Raw genomic sequence first — 24,330 nt, 5'->3', positions numbered from 1 at the left:
CATTTTTCTTCTTGTTTATTTAATATAGAGGCACACAAGTCATAACACAAACATTTTCAAGTCAAAAACAATGCAATATCAGCACAGCACAATTGCAAATCTTACAGCAACTGTGGAGGCTGCAGATGGTACAAGAAAACAGACACGACAAAGTTTATATGACAAAATAAAATGCCTCATCTAAGCAAATAACCAGAGAGTCTATGTTCGAGGCGTGTCCCAAATCTCTACATAATCTTATAACGAATTCACTCCGTGACTATGTCTACACTCTCTACTGTGGCACTAACACTATCAGTTATGTATACAGTACATACAGTTGATATCAGGCACTAGAGATGGTCACTCAATACCTGCTGTTAAATTGCTACGTTGTCCTTTAACCATGCCACTTTATCCATGCACATGAAAGTTTCATGATGAAACTGTGATTTTTATATAGCCTACCTGCTGCCATTTTTATACCGCTGGATATGTTTTCCACCAGCACAAGAAGCATTTCTGCCTTCCGTAGCGCCATTTATCCATTGCTATTTTCATGCACCTTGTGAACTTATTTGTATATTTGATGTGACTTTGCCTTCCTGTTATTTGACTGTTGCTTGTTGACTTCTGTGTTCTTTTCTTTCTATTCTCTCGTTCCCTATTCAAACTCTTCCTCTAACAATGTAGAAATGTTGACAGTTTGCACAAAATATAATTGCACTCACTATTTTACACCTGTAATCATGTGATGTGGCAATAAAGTTCTGATTCTGATGTATGTATTTCTAACTCAATGTGCTCTCCTTTATCAATATACTGCAGGCCTATGCATACAGCATGTCACAAGCATCGATCTGCTTTTTAGAACATCATGTTTTCAATCTACACCAATTCATATCCTGTCTTGCCTACTTCTGTATCAGTCATGACTCACCTAATTTTTGGTTACGTAATATGGCTTGTGTAATAAAAAAACTAACTTGGGGGTGCCAAAGTACCTGCCCAACACCACAGAGTCTAGGCCCTAGACTAGGGGTTCGAATCCACCGTGGTGCATCCATTTTGCCAGCGTCTATACGAACACAATTGGCCGTGTTCGGGGGAGGGAACTCATACCTCCTACGGGCTAGGGCGGCGCCTGTCAGTGGGGAATGTTGAACGGGAGGAGTAGGATGGAGCCGCTATGTCCTCCCGGTGGGGGCTCCTCACTGGCAGGTGAGCCAGTATAACAGCAGTGGCAAGCAGTGGGAGGAAATAGTTTGCCAATTTTGGAGAAATAGGGGTAAACATAATTGGCTACTCTAAATTTAGAAAGGGAAAGAAAAAGTTAAAAACTAAAAACTAAAAGAAACCCTCAGCACAGTGTTCTGCCTTTGGTGTCATCTTGTTCTCAGAGCTTGCGCTTGCTTACAGATTAGTAACTCACCTGAATGACCAGTCATCAACTTTAACCTCTTAAACACAAACTTAGTTGACCGTTTTTCAAAGGGCTCTGTAGTAGGCCTCCCCTAAATAAAGTTGATTCTGAATTATTCTGATTCTCTCCTGTTTTCGCTCTACAATCTGAAAATAGCCGATTTACAAGCTCACATGCTTGTAGATCAGCTATTTTCACAGAATGTTCCCCAGAATAAGGATGCTAGGGTTCATGTGTTTAAAAGTGGATCACAACAACAGAGGATTGTAAATTCCCACAATCAACTTGGAGAAAAACATTCAAGTATCTAAAGTCTACTTAGCTCAATGAGGCGGCCTGCAAACACGCCTAATGTACCAATGAGACATACTGCCATGAACACACACAGCAGAATGTGATCCAGAACCATTGCCACAAACTTCCACTCCTCAGCAGCCTGTGGAGAAAAAGGAAAGAAAATGTGTTACTCACAGTGACAAGAGACAACAAAGAACAACATTCCTGCTTCCCTTCCTTAGAATGAGAAACCTCACATTGTTGGACTCCTCATCTGATCTCATGGTTTCTGCGATGTACTTCACCCCTTCAATGGCACTGCGAACATCAGGATTCTTGGTGATAGGTGACTGGTAGGGGACACCAGCAGGGACAGGCTTTCCAGAGATGTCTGAGATGTCAAAATCAGTATTATAGATGACTTTGTCTGGCTTTGTTTCCTGACTTGGGCGCTTCATGGTTGAGAAGAACATGAGGTTGGGAATGGTTTCAATAAACACCTGGAATGGAAAATACAAATTAAAAATAATAATACTCAATGTCAAAGTACCACCATGACAGCTAGTAGCTATTGACAGGAGAAGCTATTGATAAAAAACAACAAAATGCAATTAATCCTACTGCCACTAGATGGCTATAGAGTGCAAAGAATACCTAGACTGATTCTTTTTTTTTCACACTTGGAAATCAAATTGATTTCAGAGAGCCATACAACTGTCAATCTAAATCCATTTTACAACAGTATAACCCCACCTGGCGAACCCAGTCGGGCATGGTGTGAGTACTTGGGGAGCGGTGGTGGGTGTTGATGACAATGACAGTGATGATGATGGAGGCAATGACGAAGACCATGGTGAAGAGCATGTACTTCCCAATGAGTGGCACAGCACTGGAGGTGGAAGGGATGAGCTCCACAATGACCAACAGGAAGACAGTAAGGGACAGCAGAACAGAGATACTGAGGGTCATCTTTTCACCTATAGGGACACATGGTCAAGTCAAGTCAATTTGATTTATAAAGCACTTTTAAAAACAACCGAAGTTGACCCAAGTGCTGTACATCATAATACAACAGCTGTTTTAATGTTGTTACTGTCTGTTAAAAAAAGTTTAACAGACAGTAACAACATTAAAACAAGATAATTAAATCAATGGCAGAAGGAATTGGAAAGGTAGATAAAAAGGAGGGCATGGGCGAGATGGAAAACAGTTTAGGCTAGGGAGAAGAGGTGAGTCTTTAGTCTTGATTTTAGTGTCGAGGGAAAGGGCAGATCGGACAAGAAGTGGTAGGCTGTTCCATAGTTTTGGACCAGCCACAGAGAAGGCTCGATTGACCTTCAGTTTGTCACAGGTCACAGCAGGTCATCCTCACTAATAGCCTGGCCCTTATATCCAGTGGTGGACAACTCCAGTACTTGAGTCAAAGTATAGATACTCCTGGTCAAATATTACTCAACGTGAAAGTTGCTCTGCCAAATTTGTACTTGAGTTAAAGTGGAGTACTGGAGTACCTGCTTTTAAAAATAGGCCTACTTAATTATTCAAAAGTACATGCTTTGAAAAGTACAAATGACAAACTACACTTTCTTTTTAATATCAATGCATTGCTGCGATGAAAGTTAGACAATTTTCCAAAAAATCCTGAAATTTCCAAAAATCTTTGCACGGACCGTTTTTGGCACTCAATGTGTTAAATAATAGTGAAAATAGCAGATCTACAAACTCACAATGCTTTTTGAGCTTGTAGATCTTCTATTTAAATTATAGTTGAAACATGGCTTAAGTGGCACTTCTTCTCTTTCTAGAAATGTAGGGGGGGGGGGGGGAGTACAATATTTGTCTTTGAAATGTAGTGAAGTGAAAGTCATAAGTATCCAAAAATGTCCAATAATAAAACATTATTATTACATTAATAATAATAATAATAATAATAATAATAATTATTATTATTATTATTATTATTATTGTATTATTATTATTATATTTTTGTCATTTTGTTTCAATGCTGTTTGTTGTTCTGTTGTACTGCTGAAAGCATCAATCCACAGGGAAGACTCTTTGGCATCCTTCACAGTATCATGTCAGCAGCCATATTAAAAACAGCCATCTAGTGATGTATAATACATGAAAGCAAAGGCCTGCTTGCAGACATGACAGCACAGAGGGACGCTGGGTAATGAGGCAGGCTTCCACACTGGGAACCCGGCCAGATGTGCACTGGAGCACTGCAGTTTCAATAACTTAACACCTTATAAGCTGACATTCAACATGGAGGACAAGCTCTTGGCAAACAAAAGTATTCGCTCAAACTGTACAGGAGATACACCTAATTTGAATTATCAGTGTTAGAACTATAGATAATTACTTATATTCTAATACGCACCTTACAGTAATTGCCTTTGTTTGTCTTTCTATTCCTCTAAGATCTGCACACATGGTATGTACCACTCCACAGACTTTGAACATAGTAGCACACAATACAGTGCCCTAAGTATCATTTTGGGGATTAGACCCTTGCTTAAGGCCATTTAACCAATGATAGCAGCCATCACAGGAGTAATATCACCACTCTACATTCAACAACCCACAGCGGAAACACACGCACGCACGCACGCACGCGCGTGCGTGTGTGTGTATTCTATATACTGTAATATGATGATTCTCCTGCGAACTCATTCATTCCATGTGTGAACACTGAGATGAATTGGAAACAAGTGTCAACGTACCAGAGTCTGTAGGCAGATAGAAGACGAGGCCAGTCAAGAAGGAAAAGAGCATGCAGGGGATGATGACATTAACAATGAAGTAGAGGGGCAGACGGAGCATAAGGAAATGATAGGTAATGTCCAGGTAAGGTGTGTCAGGGCAACAGGCATAGTACACCCAGTGCTTCCAGCCTCGAAAGTCCTTCATCACCCACTCTCCACTTTCCATGAAGTTACTCAGGTCAGGGCGGTCACTGTCCTGGTGAAGAGAAACAGTCAGGAAGACATTTAACGATATTTAAACTAGGGCAGTCCTTAGTTCTTAGTCAACTAATATTCATAGGAATTTGTCAATCAATTCGATTAGTTAATCGACGAATCTGTGAAATTGGTTTTCAGGCTGGTGAGGCTGAGAAGAACTGAACATTCTAACATTCACAATGGCTACTGGCTATTGGCCTATAGACTTGGTAGAATTTAAGCGTTATATCGACTGTTTACAAGAGATGTGCGCATTATTTTTCAAAAATAATTACTTCATCATGGAAAAATTATAACAAATGACTACAACAAAGTGACCAAACAAACTGATTAATCAATTATTCGACTATGAGGGGACATCGATACTGAAATTCTAATTCAAGTGTCGAGCTGTTGGTTTTGATCAGTTTCCACACTCACTGTGTGATGTAGTATGCTTTATCAGTACTAATATGGGGTTATTCTACGACTATAATAACTTAAGCCCTATATGTAGGCCTACTTCCGTACATGTAGCCTACAAGTCTTTCTTTCTTTCTATCTATATTTTTCTTCCCTTTCCAGGAAATTACAAATGACTAGCAGAAATAGGCACTATAAGCTCATAATGCATCGCAGTACGACACGTTGTGAGCTTGTAGATCTGCTATTTTAGAAAATGAGGGGGTTGATGTTTGAATAGTATGGATCATTGGTATTACTGGGTTGACGACGACCAAGTTCCCATCATAGGTCCAGGTGCCCAGCTTCATACTACAGTTCTGGAGGTCAAACGGGAAGTGCAGCACAATAATTTCACAGTAGCTCTTAAAGATGGCAGGCGGGTTCCATGTGATCATCCCGGTGTGTTCCAGTAGCACTTTGGTCTCATGAACAATTGCAAAGTCTCCATCAGCACTGTGGGCACAAATAAGCACACAGGGAAATCCTCAGTAATTTATTATAATTTATGTAACTCTGGGCCTCCAGCTGAATGATTGATAGTTAGGAACCAAATGGACCATTACAGGTCTGTAACTCTGAGAGTGTACAAATGCAACCAAATGGACCCATACGGTGGTTGAGGTGCTATAGCATGCACCGCTTCCATACCTACAGCTCCTATATAGTGCTATATGACAAAGGTGCTATCAACTTTAGAAAGAGGGTCCCCTATGATTACTAGCCAATTAACCACTTTTAGTGCTATTTAGCATCATTTTTGTTTAGTGTGTGTGTGTATAGGCAGCATGAGCGTGGCAGGAGATAATGTTAACACGGGGGGACATCAGTGCCTGGGGGTTTGGCAACGTCTGGCCAGCACTGCAGTCAAACAGCCCAACCAACCAGCACAGAGCCTGGCTGGCACAGGTTGTTGTGGCAGTGGAGGCTGGTTGTCAGGGAAAAAACAGCAGTGTGTGTCAGACACAGCATATGGTATGGAGAGAACCTGCGATACCAGGGGCCAGATTTAGCCTGATGCAATCTGAGCCTTCTCCACTCAACACTACGGAGTAAAGCAAAACGTGACTCGACAACATCGTTCTGAAGTTGTTTTGAGTAGGGCTGCTACTATTGATAATTTTCATGTTTTTTTAAAATATTTATTTAATGTATTTTTTGTATATCAGTGAATCAATAGGAAAACTGTGTCGTACAACTGTGTCATGCAAAATAGGAAAAATGCTGATCTACAAGCTCGATGCGAAGTGTAGATCGGCTATTTTCTCTACTTTTGAAAATGTTTGGTGCCGTTTTAAAATTACAAAAGGAAAGAAAAGGGGAAAAGGAGAAAAAACAAACAAACTAAAAAACTAAATTTCCCCAAACCTTTCCCCAAATATTTTATTAAAATCGATAATCTTTTAGTTCGATTAACTGTTGCATGCCTAGTTTTGAGTCATTGTGTCAGACTGGATGGATAGGAGAGCTTACTTGTTGTAGAGAACCAGATCGGGCCGCCAAATGTCAGTGGATGGAACTCTTATCTTTTTGATTCCGCCATAATCGTCTGGGTTCCAATGCAAATTTATATCTTTCCATACCTGAGTAAATGAACATAGAAAGGGCATCAGGTTATGCCAAATATATTTCTGACCAACTTTCTGTTGGAAATGGACATTATTTCCAGGATTTTACATATTTCTTTACATTGTGTATTTCATTTGTACTATTTGAAAGGTAAATTATGGGCAAAGGTTTTATTTTAATGACACTTAATTCTTTGCATTCATTGAAGGAGGCCTTACACAGCAAGAAACATTGTAATGTGTCTTTAGGCCACAAAACGTCTACTGTATATAATATTGCATTTACAGAGTTAATATGAGCTCAGTGAGCTATTCTAACAACATTCACTATAACCTTTCACAATAACATTAAGTAGCAGGTGTCCCTCTGTTGTGATTAGAAACAATTATTAAACATGTTAAAACAAACCTGTTTTAATCGCACATTGCTGCTGACAATCTGGTTGACCTCATCCTGCATATGGAGATATGGAGAATTATTCAATAATTTAGATTCTTGATTACAACGAGCCTTAGAGGTGAGGCGATATGGGATGGCTTAATCTCTCACCACACTGATGAGCTGGATTAGCTGAAGTCCAACAGTAACCACAACCGGGTCCTTGAAGTGAGTGACAGGACGAACAATCTTGTTGTAACCAGTGAAAATGGTTTTAACCAAGCGCGTTTCATCCTCAGAAGCCCAGGCAATACCTACAACGATCACAGAGATCATGCATACAGGATTCAGACTAGCTTTGTTTAGAGTATCCAATGATGATACCAATGTGTCAGTGAAATGCGTTCTTACTATGAGGGGATTTTTGCACACATTTCTCTGTATGGTTCATAAATAGTCAGGCATGACATTTGGGTGTGTGTGAATACACTGCAGTGATGCCACTAAAATCCTAATTCTAATACACATAATTGAACTATTCAGCCTTGTTTTGTTCATGGTGGAACATGAAATCCTATCTGTTCATGAACAGAATTAGAAGTTGTCGTCACTACTGGAGACTACACAGGTCAACCAGGGTCACTTTCCTGGGTCTCAAGGAGACTGTCCCAGTAGCACCAGTGGTGCTGATGTCTGTGTAATATCAGATTTAGTGTGTGAAAACCAGATTGTATTTCCAGAGGGCTATGTAGCCTACTTCTTCTATAGAAATAATTTGGACATCTATACATTGTAATAAAAGTAATAAAAAAAAGTAATAAAAACAACAATAACAACAACAACAACAGCAACAACAACATACAGATTACATTCGGCATGCTGTAGCCTGGTGCATAATTTGTTGGAGATGAGAGGCGTGTAAGGGTCACTTGATAGAGATAGTGTTTCATTTCTACTTCCAGGATTTCTGTTACACATTTGACACAGGCCAGAGCAGTATCCCATTTCACTTTCCACATGACCTTGGAGGGAAGGCTGTATTAAAGCAACATGAACCATAGAATGATTCTTGACACATTTAGCTCACTAAACCCAGGACCCGTCCATACTTAACTATGGAGGTTGCCTCGTGAAACATAGAAGCGACAGCCGTACGTAGTAAAGCAACACACAAATGCTCTTGTCAATCAAAGCATGTTATAGCTGGACAAGACGAACAAGTAAAAAGTAAAATACATTTAGTTATCATTTATGTTGTTCCAACAACACAAAATGACCAAACTACTGTCATATAGTAGGCCTACATTATTCATGGAAGGGTGGTTCAATAAACTATACTTAAAGTTAAAATGTAACTTAATGTAATGTGAACACAACATATCAGTTAAGTAACACTTTTGTTTCTCTGGTTTACCAGCATGGACGCATTTCAGTGTCCATTCCTTACCTGTTAGAAATATTAGATGAAAACTGAAAAATAAAAGCTTCATTCTTGCCAAAGCTTTCTTGTAAATCCAAAATGAAGACTCAACTTCAAGTTGTTGCCTGCTGGCCCATAGGAGAATGAAAAAGTATCTCCCTGCTTAGAGGATTCTTACAGCACTGGCGCCCAATAACTTACAGCCGAGTTTTCCCGTTAACAGTATTGTTTTTCTCTGACACCGTATGTGTATGACTGCCAGCGTTTGTCATTTGAGAGCCACATTCTTTGTCATCTGTTATAAGCTCAACATGCCACAGTAATCTACCACTGAAATATCCCATCGTGAAACAGCCCACACAGAACATAACAGGTGCAATGACAACCCCTGGCTGCTTTTAAAGGAATGGCATTTGCAGTTTAGATAAACATTGAGGAGAATCGGAACAAACAAATTGGACTCTTTTGACCTTAAAATATGTAACAATAAAGCTACCTTGAACCTTGTTCCATTATTGTTGTTGATGTACTGTATGTTGATCAATAGTTGAAAACAATTGTGCTTATGAAGACATTTTCACAACCATTGTTGAATTTAGATTGAGGATTAATTTAAAATGTTCTTGTTAAGTTTTGTCAGTGTGTCCCTTTGTGTAAAGCTACAGAGGAAAAAAAACAATCGTCCTAATACTTATTTTGTCCAGTCGCACACTTTGAATACATTATTAGTCATTGACTTAATTGAATAATTCTCAAAACGTCTACTGAATGTTGCAACAGCCATGTGTTTCCAGATGGCCGGGCATATTACACCCATGTGGGCCCTCTACACCTGCCCAACCCTGCTGAGCCAGTGATGGGTCGGGCAACTCAATTTCCTCACAGCACCAATCTGTTCAATCAGCCAGTCACTCAACAACTAGTCTCATTCATCTCACTTAAGGACAAATGACCATTTTGGCAATGTCTGAATTAAGAGAGATTTGTCTCTCAACCCCCTTCTGCAGTTCACCCACCCCTTTTCCCTATCACTCAGACCACCTGAGTTCACACACTGCTCTGCCTCGCCTCAGCACTGCCATGTAAGCAAGGACAAATCATCATTGAATCGGCTCAGTCAACCCCAGTGTGTCAGTGGTGCTCCGATGTTTTACATAAGTAAAAGGTCTGTATTGAATTATTATTTGACTACACCACTACTGGTCACTTCTCGTATAGGAAGGATACTGACCAGTACACTACTGGTTCCAGTAACAGCTCTGAAGGAGACCAGTATTTTTAGCTCTATCCTGCATGTTATGAAAATGGTCATGGAATACATGAATGGTGATACCACTGCAGGGGTTGGATGAACAATGGACAGCATGCTGGATGTTGTGGAAGATTATACGGATTAGGGTTTCCATAGATAGTATTAAGTGCATTATAACCATGATTATATTATATATATATATATATATATATATATATATATATATATATATATATATATATATATATATATATATATATATTATCCATGGGTGTCAGTGTGTGTGTGCGTTTGAGTGCGCACAGCATATAAATGTATATCTATCTATCTATCTATCTGTCCAGAATGTAATTTTTCAGTAAGTACAAAGTAAGCAAAGAAGCACTGATTGTGAGATGTGTCATTCAAATTTTAAGAAATCTAATCACACAGTTGTATGTGCCTACAAGAGGTGACGCTATACACAGGCAAAGATATTGACATTTGGATTAACTGAACATCTTAGAATTTTGAAACTGGTCCGGGCACCTACAGTAGGCTTCAATGTAGCCTGACAGCGCGTCGCGGGTTTGAGTCCCGATCCCGACGGCCTTTGCCTACCTACTGTACTATCAAGAAAGGCATAAAGAAATATAATAATAATTTTGATACTTAGGTCAGCTCTCTCTGTGGGAGGAAATCAACAGACAGTAGCATGTAATCAACAAAGAAGAAAGGTCACTTATCTCATGGATCACAGACACTGTCACATTTAGACTCATTACTGTGAATAAGGCACAGCCATCACACAATAGAATTGGCAAACATTATTGGATGTGCATGAGGAGACTACTGTCATGGAGTCATCACAGCAGATGTCTAATCGGTGCATAGCTTCCGTGGTTTGGTCTATTGCCTTTTGCACCCAGTCAGTGCCTAATGTAGACGAATGTATAATATATTTGAAAAATGGCTGATTATAGCTGGTGGAAAGCCATACAGCTGGAAGACGAATTTCCATTTTGTATACAGCCAACAAAGGTAGGTATGAATCCGTCACACAATAATTTGATGTGATGCGGTCACAAAAACCTAGTGATTAAATGTCAAGTGAGGACAGCTTCTGAATTGCAATGCAGGCAATGTCGCAGGCCATGTTTAAAAAGAACATAGACTAGGGTATCGATGGGTGAACAATAGCTGAATGAAGTCATAGAAGATCACATTTTACTGCTTTTAATATTAAGTCAGGCAGTTAGCACTGTGAACAACCACTTAATAGGATTTACTTGTAATTAAGAGACAGCTGTGTCCTTCATTGAGGACAACTGTACTGTATCTGTACCAACAGACACAAACAGAGAATAGTTGCTAGCAAACACTATGGCAGCTTGGCTGAGTATAACAATCTGGTTAGCCTTTAAGCCTAGTTATCACTTGGTAGGGAAAGTAATAATGCCTTGATGTTTGCCCAGGGGAAAAACATGTTTGTTAAGCGGTTAGAACAATTTAACTCAAATAATTCAACACTCCCATCAAACTGAAATGTCCACCTAGTCAAGAAGCCAATGTCGGTATTCAAATCACTCCGCAAAACTAAATGCCCCATGTATTTTAAAAATGTGAATACAAATATATGTATATAAAAACAAAAAAGCCCTTTCAAACTGCAAAAATATAACCAAAACATTGCAGTAAGAAAAACAATCCATTAATGACCCACCAAACCCATGGTCATCTTTCTTGTACATTCCTCTTGACCAATGAGAAGCCTAATCCACAATGAAGAATCATAGAGCAATCATTCAGAGATGGTATAAATCACTTACTCCAAACTAGTCAATTCTGCCCCGTCTCCCTGCAATATCTGGTGAAAAAAATGTATGCCGACCAGTATTTCTTTATGTAGTAAATGGCATAGAGGGGAAAGCATTGTAAAATGGATGCAAGGCTGTGATTATAAACAATTATCACATAGATGCATGTTAAAGTATTTTTTTAGGCTTTTCTGCCTTTATTGATAGTATATTGTAAAGAATGACAGGAAACGAAGGGAGAGACGGGGAGTAACACGCAGCAAAGGTCGTCGGGGACGGGATTCGAGCCTGTGAGTGTGACACGCTGTCAGGCTGGATTATATACCATATGTGGCATTTGCCTTGACCGCTAGGCCAGCGGGCGCCCCACAAAGATGCATTTTAATTCACATTTGTGACAGCACCATACTAGTTCAAGATAAAGCAATACATATTTAGAACCTGCCTTTGTTGTGCAAGCCAAAACAGTGGTAACACTTTGATCTCATAATGAGCTGCCAATGAGCTCACTCCGGCATGGCTGGTTTCTGGAAATTACATGGAAAGATTGCTTGTGGATAATTAACCCTAAAATGCATAAATCCCAAGTGAGGTTGTTTGCATATATATCTAGCAATTAAAAATCTCATGGATGCACAGAGGCGCAATGCCTAAGGTACTGTGGGTTTTGATTTAATCTCACAGTGAATGACTGTGATTGACGTGTTCCCAGAGGGGTTGCTGTACAATCATATGTGGCATCGAGCATTACCCGTCACGCCGGATATGCAGATTTAAAGAAAAATGGCCCCATTTGCCTGGGTCATCTTGGAAGGTCAAATAAAATGTAGTATGTCATTAAATGACTACTTCCCCTTTTGTCAACCATTTCCTGCAATTAAAATGTACCTTACGTGATGCTCATTCTAGAGCTTAATTGAACACATTTAAATTCAGATGAGTCGTGACGTTTCTGCATTTCTCAGAGAAAGGTTTAATAAATTAAAGTGTTCATGCACAAATTATGTACAAAAGCATTACAGTAAAAAAAAACAGCACAAATAATCCTCTTTGAACAAGAAAAGATTTTTTTAAATTCAGGCAAATATAACAAAGCACACATTGACTGGTTGCTTTCTGTGAGGAAAGGCTCAAATGGTAACTTGGTAAGAACTGTAGGTTACATAAAAAGAGATAAGGAGGTAAAAATACAATGTCATAAAGGTGCTCCTCAGTACGTCAGTAGGTTTTTTCATCCAGCTATATTATGTTTCACAGAAAGAAATAATTGCACAATAGGTAGCTAGGGATCTGGACTGTAAAATCCCCAGTGTTAACTCAGAGGGTAAAGGGGGCTACATGGTCCATGCGATGTCCGAATTCTTCAGACAGGGTACGTTATAACTACAAAATTATGTCATTCAGAACTTCGGATGGGCAGTCTCAGAACTTCTTTTAGACACCCCTGCACCCCTAGATGTTCTGACTGTCCAAAAACTGTTTAGACAGTGTGATTGGTCAAGAGATGTGCGATTGCGGACATCTCCTGACCATGTGCGGTGGGTGCGATTTATTTAGTTTCGTTTCCGCAATCAGCCCAAGGCTTCATTCTGATGCCAGCCAAGGGTGCTGCACTGCGGTCTAGAAGTCGCACGTTTTTATATCAACGTCTTTAACAAGCATGTAAAATCAGTGAAGATTGTGAAACTACACGGCATATTTAATGTCTAAAATGTATAAATCATTTACAAACAAGCTGCCGTAGGCGAGCTTGGAGTGGCTGCCTATGTTCGCCTGACTGTGTTCTTGTTGCTGCGGCTCTCTGGCACCGCTACAAATCTCACGATACAAGCCAGCATCCAGGTGGTACCAACACCTCTGTAATCATCCTCTGAGTGACCATAAACACATCCTATCACAAGAAACTGCAAAACCTCCCTACCTCCGAAACACATTTCCCACAGCACGCCGGAGGCGATATCCATTTATTAAAATAACCGCTTCCAGCACTGGCTGTACACTGCTTCAGGGGTTCGAGCGGAGTGTTGCGAGGCAGAATCATTGATCAGATTACTGAGTTGGCAGAGTCTGGCGTTCAGAACACACACATTTGTGGTGCTAGTATGAATGGGCACTTGTCTGTCCAAAGTTTCTTCGGACAGGCCACCCGAAAAACGTTTGCCGATCGGATGGAGCATGTAGGCCCCTTCAGAGTTAAATGAATCAACATTGAGGTTTTACTGTGTAACTACTACAGGACAAACAAAATCAAAGTCAAAAGGTTTCACAATCTTTAACACATGCTGGGTTACTGCTATACAGCTACACAAAAACAAAGAACCTGCACAATTCATACTACTGGCCCATCAGCTTTAAGAAAAGCCCCGACAAAAATGGGGAGACATACAGTACATACAAGTGTAAGGTACATCGTCCACACCCGATACAGGGGAGGAAGAATGTTAGGTTCAGCACTGGTCCATAAAGAGGGCATAGAAAAAAAAATGTATTACACAATGTAATACAAAAGATTTGTTCAAGTCTTTACACAAAAAAATAATTATTATCAAATGGCTGTTCTGCAACAAGCAGTCCTTCCTCATCTGCTTTCAGAAGAGCACATCACAGTTTTTAATGAGCACCTCCACCACTTGTCTTTGATGGCGGATGTCATTGAGTGCTGTCATGGCGTCCAAGTTTGAGGCTCGCATGAGGGTGGGCCCAAACACAATGCCGAGGTTCTCTGCATTCATCAGGTTGTCTTTTGCATTTAGTGTCACCCTGCAAAAAGTTAAATCGTTTAGAAACATACACACACTGGAAGCAACTGATTTTAACTTATGTGGGTTTACAATGGATCACTCACCTTTTTAAGTGTGCCATGAGGTATTTCAGAGTTTCACTGTGTGATGGGGGCAACAGTGCCAGAGCTTCACGGAAAGCTTCAAGTTTCTTTTCAGGGTCTGCCACTTCTGGAACGTAGTGATAAAACATGCTATTATATGAGCCACTTGATCTGCAGATACTCAGACCTCTCTAATCATGTCACTGAGATTATTTGTACTATTCGGTAATCCTGTAAAGATGTATCAGTTGCTGTGAGGAAATGACTACACAAATCTGAATGGTAAAGTACTGTATTCAAGACTTTTAGCTGTGGCGGACCTGGGATGGAGTTATGACATTTTTCTACTGTACCATTCATCCTAGGATACCATAAGATCATAGAAAAGGTAAGAAAACCGTGGTCCAACATTCCCCTTTAAGCATGCTCTGACATTAGCCTCACGTTGCAAAAGTGCGACTGTGGTCAGAACTGTTGGTTTAACAAAAATAGAAAAGTAAAGAACAGACATTTCCATTTATCAAAATGCTGCTGGAAATAATGAAACCGTGGGGGCCTTTGTGATGTCTTCTTGACGCACAATCATTCTGTATGCCATGCCGGTTCCTGTATCAATAACAATAAGCATAATTGGGTCCCCCAGCAAAGTAGGTGGCTGTAAACACGGAGGTAGGGCACTAATGACTTAGCTTTACTAACTGCAGTACATACATTACTGGACCAGCTAATTGTTTGTGGAGGAAATGACCAAACTAACTCTTTTGATTCCCTCAACAACCACCATTAAAAATACCCACAGGCAAAGATTATGACTGTGGATCTGTTAAGCCTAATTTATACTTTGTCCTATACTTGACAATGTGGACCGAAAATAGCCAACATATAAGCTCATGACACATTGAATTCTTGACGCGTTGTAAGATTATAAATTGGTCCAAATCAAAATAGTACAATGGAGCATAAATTAGCCATGAGTCACCATCATTAATCTAGGCAATGTGGGCAGAGCATTACTGAAAAAGCGCTTGCATGCTCAGCAAAAGAATCACATGGGTATGTAAAGGGTAAAAAAAAAGAAATGTATTAAATAGTTTGACAAAACTACAGTTTGACTTACTTGCAGCCTCAATAAACCTGGGGTAGGCATCATACGAGATGATTGGAACAGGCAGATCCCTCAGATAGAGTTTCAGTGCACCCGTGATGATATTGATGTCTTCATAAGAATCCACCGAGATGTCCGTCTTCTCACCATCTGTGAGGACACATAATAGCATGATGGAGGGAACACAAAATGTGAGCTTGAAAATGAAAAAAACTTTCCTCATCAGAAGATTATGCTTATGTCTCAGAATAAAGTGAGGCAGAGATTGTGTAAGCCTCGAGGGGGGTTAAATCTAAACTATTAGTCTGAATACAAAGTGGCTTCTATCACTCGCCTGAACTGTTTTATTCTGACGTTGTCTTCATTTATGCATGGTATTCAGTGTAGGCCATGGCCTAATTCTACTGGGCGGTCTGAACATCACAGTGCTGTGAGCTGGAATGACACTCTGTCATGGGTGATCTCCCAAATGCAGCTAAGACTTTACTTTAGCCTATAGCTGCAGGGTTTTCCTACAGTTAAAAGTCACGCTGCACTGGGCCAGGATAGACTCATTGTCACCCACCGCCTCTAATAATGGAACACCATTTCTCAACCGGTGGTCCATGGACCAGTAATGTTCCATGGCATAATTACAGGTGATCCATGGGGAAATGTTTTCAAAATGTTCAACAAATGTAATTTATATTGTACCCTTGTTTTTTTCAGTGTGCAAAACCGGCGAGCAACTTATCCAGCTTTAAGATCATTAATGAAAATATTAATATTAAAATAAAATAAAATAAAATAGAAATGGCTGTGTTATGCCTTCTTATATACAAAATATATGCATATTGTTGTGGGAGGTGCAGTGGGGTGGTTGTTGAGGATTGTCGAAATATTCTAGTGGTCCAGAGGTCTAAAAGATTGAGAATCACTGTACTGTAGAATCTCAACGCAGCAATGAATGGGTTTCTCCTGTAACCTTTCTCCTGACCCCTGACCCCTCACTGTAATGCTCCGCGTTGAGTAAACCATGTCAGGATATGGTCCACTTTCCCAGATTGACATTAATCCCTAACAAATTGCGTCACTTTTTGCTTAATCTGAAATGTTCTCAGAGCCTTACATAAACACATCATAATGTTAGCATGTCACATCAGCAGTTGTGTTGAGTGCTGATATGGATCTATAGGACATTCTGTCGATGAGAAACCACTGGCCTAATCCATAGCAAAACAGATAATGGACAGTCAACATGCCTCGGTCAAACGCCGCCTTGACATCCTCCACTGAATCGCTGAATCCAGACACTCTGTAGAGCCCTTCTGACTTAAGACCTAGAGAGACAACGACAAATAGGTTTCATTCATCATGTCACGTGGAATTCTTTCCACCTAGTACACGCAAGTCGATTTACCTTCATAAGACTTCCCAGGTCATATGGCCACAAAATGCTCTTAAATATGCATAAGAAATTAGCGGCCAAACGTCAGTGCAGTATCACATAGGGGAATATAGCATGGACAGATGCAAATAGTTTTCTGCATCAGTGAACAAAATAATAAAGACATAAATCAAACTTAGAGCTGGTTACGCACATGTATTAGACACCAGACAATGAGGGAGAGATGAGGGTTCCTACATAGTTGAATGATTTAACTGAAATGCAATCTACTTCGGCAGCAGGAAACAAGAGTAATCTATTCCTCATTACACAAGTACAATTACCAGCACTCTCACCAGCCCCCTTAATCATTACTACATAAGACCAACTCTACAGTCATTAATAGAAATCCACAGCTTTCCACCATCTTCACCAAAGCAGGGGGATTGATTAAGATGCAAGGAGATATCAATATTAAAAAAACACCCACAAATTAGGGTTTTATCTTGGACCACAAAGGACAACTGCACTACTATGATATGTAAATTAAGTATTGCTTCTCAACATGGGGTCCTTGAGGGGGGTTCTATGGGATCCCCATCCAAATGATTGATAGTTAGCAACCAAATGGACCCTTACGGGTCTGCAACTCTGAGAGTGTATACAAATGGAACAATCTGTACACTGTCAGAGTTAACTTAACACTGGGGATTTTACAGTGTTGTTTGGCATACCAGAGATTAAAATGGTATCCGTGCCATGATGCGTATCAAACTGGGGGTCCTTGAAATGAAAAAGGTTGAGGATCACTGGTTTACGGCAGAGGTAAACAATACTCTATTTACAGTGGTTCCCAACCCGTTTTTCCTTGGAGCCCCCCTTTCTTACATCCGACGAAAGCTAAGACTCCCCAAACGTGCACATTTGTGTTTTTCAAACCTGTTAACCACATTGTGAGCTTGTAGATCTACTATTTTCAATATTTTCTAAACCCAAAAATGCAATGTTATGATTTTCTGTAACATGTTTAACCCATTTAGACCCGAGGCCAAAGTGACGCGCTGTGAGCTTGTACATCTGCTATTTTTGAATATCCAACATATAAATCTAAGGTGAAATAGATGCTTTCCCAGTTTTAACAGGTTAAAATGTTGTACTACCTCCAAAACAGACAAGCCCCAGTTTGTCAGTTTGGGAAACACTATTATAATAAAGTATTGGATTGTGCACCCCACCCCCCCGAACTAACCTCGTGACTCTATTTCTCGTATACACATGTCCACCACCATGGGTCGCGCTGTATTGTGAGCTTTCACCAGGGTCGTGAGGTCACAGCTGTAGACTTTACGGACGTGTTTCAGGTCTGGCTTGCAGTCGTTTGGTACGATAGTTGAGCAGTGTTTGTGGACATTCATACCACAATCTATAGAGAGGTACAGAAAGTAGAGCAAGAGGCATAACAGTGTTATAAGGTAAATAACACAATCAAATCCTGTGTAAAAAGTTACCCTTGTTGTAATAATGCAAAGTTAATATTATTACGTCGTATAACCCTGTGAAATTTGCAAAAAAATATCTTGAAAACATGAAGCAACAAAAACAAATACTGTAGTGATTTTTATTTTATTTCATAAAAAAAAAACGAAGAGGTACCAAATTAACATTCAGCTCATGTTTTGTCTTTCATTGGATGGTTTAATTGGTGTTTTCGCTTGCTTAGGTCTAAATCCCCTTAATCAATATTTGCTGTCAAAATGTCACAGGAACACTGGACAACTACTGTCAGCAGCTGGTGACATCACTCTGGTCAGCTGCCAGGCGTGTCATTGGGGTCACCTTGAGCACTAGAGTGGAACGCAGCTCCACAAACAACCAGTCATTTATAAATAAATAAATAATTAATCAAAAAAGCTAATCAAGGAATAGAAAAACACCACAAATGTCAGATTTCAGGACAGTGCATTAACCCAATATGTTGCCGTTCTATTGAAAGCCCACAATTTGCCCTTTTTGTTTTTTATTACTATTTGTAAAAGCTCAGGGCTATACTTTAGTGTACTAATTTGCTAATTCAAATGAATGGACAATGACATTTGATAATTCTTAGATGGCTGCAGTATGTGTGGGGATTCCCTCATTTCAATGAAATCTGTGGCATCACAGTATCCATCTCTGTGGAATTTCAAACAGTATATTAGTCATAATGATCATTTGGTTCTCCCACGTTGCGTTTTGCCTTCAGTGTTAAAGCAAATTTGTGCTCCGGCGCATGACAGTGTTTTTGCATGGCGAAAATAGCAGACCTACAAGCTCATAACGCGTCGCATCCGCGATACGTTGTGAGCTTGTAGGTTGGCTCTCTCAGTATGAATTAGGCTTTGGTGAGCACACAGCTGTTCCAGGGCAGGTTTCACCTTGTAGGGAGCTCAGCAGCCCACAGCGTGCCAATGTAGAGACTGACTCCAGCACTGCTTTGTAGCAGAGGCTCTTAGAGGGAATTAGAGGCTCAGTGGAAACAATGTGGCCTGCAGCAGGGACAGTCAGCCCTACTGCATGCTCCATTCTCTTCCAAATCTGGGCTCGCACACAATGGCTGTGGAAGAAGCAATTCAGACGCTGCGGGCTACACTAGACCTAGTTTCCCACACGAAAATGGGGGCAGCCTCTCCAAGCTCCCTGAGCATTCTCCAAGTTCTGAAAGGGATTTCTTCATTTCCTGACAAAGTGCTTTGTGCTTTTGATTCAAAAAAAAATCTCAAAATGTGTTAATTTTGCTCATCGGGATGATTCTTGTTTTTCTCCTCTCTTTTCTTTTTATTTTATTGGATCAATAAGAAGAAAAAGATCTCCTATAAACGTAGACTGCTGTTCTCAGCATATAATTTCACATTCTGATTAATATGGACCCCCTGAGAAATTTGCACAGCCTGTATTTATATGCATTGATGCAGAAATGTAATTACTTTTAAGAGATGATTCTCTTAAGGATATGAGACAGGCAGCGTAATAGAGGGCACTCTGTCATCAGACACAGGTCTGGTGTTGTCCATGTGTGAGCACACTGATGGCCCTGGGGTCCCAGGTGGGGTGGGTGAGGGAGAAACAATGGCCCCAGGGACACCCTGAGCCTGCAGACAGAGGAGGCTGCACAGTAAAAAAAATCCTCAGCGATGATTTAACTCTGAGAGCATAAAAATAGATGCAAACGGACTCGTAAGGGTGCATTTTTATGCTCTTGGAGCTAAATGAAGACTGATGACTGTTACAGTGTTCTTTTTTTACTGCACTGTCAGCTCTATCTCTGTCGCCATGGTGAGAAGCATCCACAGCGGATCTGCTCGGCTGTTTTTTGGGCTAAAAGGTTCTAATGCTGATGAGAAGTGGTTGGAGGAGGTCGTGGTGGGGGCTGCTATTGGCTTATCACCACATTATCACTATATCTCACATCTACTATGCTTAGGACCCCATAATGCCGGGTAGTCTACCAACCCATTATTGCGTCTGTCTCTGGCTGGAACGGCAGCTGCCTGACTGTTTTTATTCTATTTCTTTTAGATAATTTGTTTTTCCAACAAGAACTGAAGCTGAATTGAGGTTGAGCTATGGGTGACCTAGCTCTTTGGTTGAAGCTGCTGAATTTTAATGCATGTGGAAATGGAGCTCCTTCCCCATGCTCCGAGCCCCGCTCCTCATTAAAGAGACATGCCAGCTTTGTTTTCCTTCACAGGCATGATGGGATGAGAGGCTGGGGGGGCTACTCCGATGAGGAAATGTGGCACAACAAGCAGTGGCAGAAGCTGGCTTCCTGGCACTCGGCCAAAAACAGTTCACACGTACAAAAAAGGAAAAAAAGAGGAAAAAAAGGAGGGGGGAGGGAGAACATTTTTTGAATGCAAATTCAAAGCATCATCTGAGACTTTATTGCCCCAGTTTCAAGTAGGCTAGCTATGGTTGAGTCTGGAGGAATGACAAAATAAAAAATATAAACGAATACTCCAGAAGAAAAGAAAGAGCTTTTCCTTTGACTGTCGTCTGCTTTCCAAACCAATAACACATCAATAATTAATGTGAGAGCTCCCACAGATATATGTGTGGCTCACTTTGTTCCATCAATAAAACATCATCACACATCAACCCACATTAAAGTGCTATTCGTGATGAAAACACATTTCTCGCAAGCGTCTGCTGCAAAATGGAAGTCTCAGTTATTGACAGGCAATGAGAAAAATATATAATAAATCACACTGAAATAAAATTCCAATAGGTAAATAAAATTGAATACATATAGCCACATCATATCAAGGAAATAAAATAATAAAGGGAGTTTCATGATGTTATTTTTCCCACCGATGAATAGGAATAAAAACAAAGGACCACTGCATGACTGTATCTTCGAAAGATGGGTGAATGTGTGTTATAGCATGGTGACTGCTAAGCGAATGAATGCAGAGAGAGAGAGTATTCAGCCAAACACCGCCGCCTTGCCTAAATGTCAGTCCTATGGTAAGCTAGCTACTGTAGCTTCGTAGCCAACCAACTAAGCTACGGTGGGGGTGGTATTTCAGCTCCCCCCAACTGAAACCAGACAAGTAGAAGCAGAGAAATCGCTCTCATTGTGTCTGTATAATAATTATGACAAAATGGCAGAATAGAGATGTCCTGACCACAATAAAGCAAAGCAAAAAAAACAATGACTCCACTGCTTCAGCAAAGTGTAGTTATTTTAACATTTTAAAATTGTATCAGTTCACTAATGCTGACAACAAAAGTGAGCATATACTTTGCACTGAATCTTGTATTCAGCAGTCAAATGAGAAGCAAGCAGGTCAAAAGCCAAGCATTAATATTACTTTCAATTATCTATTACATCACAGTAAATCCACAGTAGGCCTTCATCTTAATTTCACTATGTTATACAACCTTTCTAATCTATGGGGCCTGGTGGGATTTTTAGATTAACACTTAATAATACAGTTCTACTCGCAGTACAAACTCCCATATGCAGTAATAAGAACTTTAGAATCCATGATTACATACACTAAGTACAGAAAATTAAGTAACCCAGAGCTTACATTTGCACAAACACAGGAAAATCTGGAGTAATAATTAGAAGATTAAAAATAACACTCTGGATTTAACTGTGCATATATGTACACTGTACTTGCAGCCTATGTTTTAATGTTAGAGAACAAAATGTACCTGCACATTTGACCCCTTGAGCCATCAATCCCCACATAAAGTTGGCACAATGTTCACACCAGTGAGGACCTCGAAATGTGTGCACCTGGAAAAGGGTGTGAGAGAGAGAAAGAGAGAGAGTTATCAGGTTACTGATGCAGTGAAAGCAAAAGACAGACTTACATCCCACCTACAGACAGTAGACTTGTCGATGTTAACGTATTGAATGAGGCAGATCAGGATGATTAAATCTGTATAGGAAACAATGGTTGTTTGAACAGACTCTAAAACTGATGGGAGAAGAAACGGCATTGCAGTTATTGCACAGTGCGATATGACAGACACCAAAGCAATGTAAAGGTGCAAGTTGTCATGGAAATCTGCTATGGAAACAGTAGGACGCTACCTTGCTAAGGGAGCCCACACTCTACCAGGTAACAACAGGCCAGCCAATCAGGAAAGCCCCGACGAGACATCAGGGGGTGACAGTGGGCCACCTCCCTGCTAGGTGTTTTTTTACATGACGACAACAGTGGTTACAATACACAAGCTCATTAAATCCCACAAGAAAGGCTGAGGCCTGGAACCAATATGTCACTTTGGCACAGCAGCTGTAGGTTTTGGCAAGCATGGCCCTGTGCAGGTTCTTGGACAGTCAGCTACCATTACAGGCTGCCCCAAGAATGGGATCTTTCTATTTGTTTGTTTTTGAGTCTGAAGCTAATTACACTTGCCTTATTAAATACATAAATATACCTGCTTGTAGCCAATTTTCAATAGAGTGAATAGGCCCAAATATCAGTGATGACTAACTTTGTAGGAGTAGCTAATGTTTGAGGTTGGCGGATTGGTTGTCAGATCATGGAGATTGTGCTGGTCTGCTGGAAATGGGGAAATGTCTCAATTTGAAATATAGCTGTCATTGGTCTACAGTTCTACGCAAATTTAACAGCAAGCAAAAAATAGATTCATTAGCAAAAGAAAGTGTTCAAACGCTCTCTGTGATTAAATGAGAGTAGCTTCAAACTGTTTAGGGGGAATTAATCTCATCAATGTAAACCAAATTATTTGCAGACTATGGTGATAACAGCTAATCATTGTGTCAATGAGTGAGAGAGTTAGTTAATTAGTTTCAAGAGATTATTATTCTATCTATATGAAAGATTATACTGATACAGTAAATTCCAATCATTTGATTTCATACAAAGTAAAAAAAAAAAAGAGTATAACTCTTGAGAGAAATGGAACCTGTTCCATTTGGAAACTCCCAGAGTTAAAGTAACACTCAGGATTATCCAGTGTGGGGGCAGTAAACATGGATGCTAAATGTGTAGGTAAAAGTGGGTGTTCAGCAGTATGCAGGAGAAGCCTGGTGAGCATCAGCACTTTGAAAGCCTTTAAGGCAACATTTTCCTCATGGGACTCCTTTCCATTAACAAACCAAGATAGGAAACCAAATGTAGGACTGCTGACACAGGCCAATATGGGGAAAACCCTCCTCTCCATGGTTCTCGCTTCCCATCACCCTAATCTCTCCATCTGGTGTCCAAACCAACAACAGAGGTCCACAGGCCACTAAACAGATTTTCCTTTGAAAAAAAAAAAGCTCAACGGACAGATCCAAAACATTCTTTCCCCCTATTTTTTAAGCCGCTCTCCCACTCAACAGCAGACCTGCCTCCTGTTCCCATCCGGCAGAAGGAGACTCAAACCCCTGCCTTCTGGTCATGACACAACACGAAATACACAGGCACAACATTTTGGAGATGTATCTGAACAATAACTCTCTCCTGCCTCACCTTGAAGTTGTGGACTTTCTCAGATTTGGGGGTCCGGTCGCTCTCCTTCAGTGTGGCTCTGCGTACCAGCGAGGTGAGCTGCGAATAGGCAAACAGTTTGAGAGGCTGCCAGATGGTGGCTGGAGGTTTCTGTGGTCCCATCCTCATCGCCAGCGCTGCCGCCAAAATATCCTCTTGGTTGGCCTCTCGCTTGGCCTTTTGCACCAGGGACTTCTCTCCCTTGTGAAGCTCGTAGCACTCCCTAGATGGCATCTCAGTGGCGACGTCTACCGAAACAGACCCAGTAGAGTCCAAAAAGTTACTGGGTCATAAAATTAAAAAATGTAAACTCTCTGATGCTCAAAGAAAGTCTACAGAATGCAGGGTTACTTTCATTGCTCCAGTCAAACACAACATACAATAGCAGTAATAAACATGCAAATCGAAACTGTGAAGAGTCTAAAAAAAGAATAAGAAAATAAGTCCAAAAGGGGGAAAATGTGTCTTCTGTTAAATCCTCTCTCAACAGTGACAAGGAGATTAAATAGTGCTTCGGTTTTGAGAGTGTCAAGTCCTGTG

At 40.4% G+C, this 24,330-nt stretch overlaps 2 protein-coding genes across 2 annotated transcripts; both read right to left on the bottom strand.

Annotated features, from left to right (window-relative positions):
* LOC308073835 (acetylcholine receptor subunit alpha-like) lies at positions 1-8,711 on the bottom strand. Its single transcript, XM_080413016.1, has 9 exons — positions 8,480-8,711; positions 7,204-7,346; positions 7,063-7,107; positions 6,559-6,668; positions 5,346-5,541; positions 4,405-4,642; positions 2,432-2,655; positions 1,936-2,178; positions 1-1,838 (listed from the first exon to the last, which is right to left on the bottom strand). Exons 1-9 carry the CDS (start codon positions 8,520-8,522, stop codon positions 1,710-1,712), a joined length of 1,371 nt encoding a protein of 456 aa, XP_080269142.1. The 5' UTR covers positions 8,523-8,711; the 3' UTR covers positions 1-1,709.
* Positions 8,712-13,968: 5,257 nt separating this feature from the next.
* chn1 (chimerin 1) lies at positions 13,969-24,024 on the bottom strand (the record flags this gene model as incomplete). The annotated part of the gene is made up of 7 exons (XM_080457050.1): positions 13,969-14,260; positions 14,346-14,451; positions 15,442-15,579; positions 16,671-16,748; positions 18,045-18,218; positions 21,995-22,079; positions 23,773-24,024. 7 exons carry the CDS (start codon positions 24,022-24,024, stop codon positions 14,089-14,091), a joined length of 1,005 nt encoding a protein of 334 aa, XP_080313176.1. The 3' UTR covers positions 13,969-14,088.
* Between the last annotated feature and the right edge of the window lie 306 nt (positions 24,025-24,330).

Source organism: Gymnoscopelus braueri (assembly GCF_963280865.1).
Source record: "Gymnoscopelus braueri genome assembly, chromosome: 18".
In the NCBI taxonomy this organism is placed as follows: domain Eukaryota; kingdom Metazoa; phylum Chordata; class Actinopteri; order Myctophiformes; family Myctophidae; genus Gymnoscopelus; species Gymnoscopelus braueri.
Note: the sequence above shows the minus strand (reverse complement) of the source record. Positions and strands in the feature narration are given on the sequence as shown.

Bases quoted from the DNA above. Each gene is read 5' to 3' on its own strand.
- LOC308073835 (XM_080413016.1), bottom strand. From the start codon at position 8,522: ATGAAGCTTTTATTTTTCAGTTTTCATCTAATATTTCTAACAG. The intron at 5,542-6,558 runs GTAAGCTCTCCT...TTGTGCCCACAG, and splicing joins GATCTGGTTCTCTACAACAA to TGCTGATGGAGACTTTGCAA. The intron at 1,839-1,935 runs GTGAGGTTTCTC...TTTTCTCCACAG, and splicing joins CAGATGAGGAGTCCAACAAT to GCTGCTGAGGAGTGGAAGTT.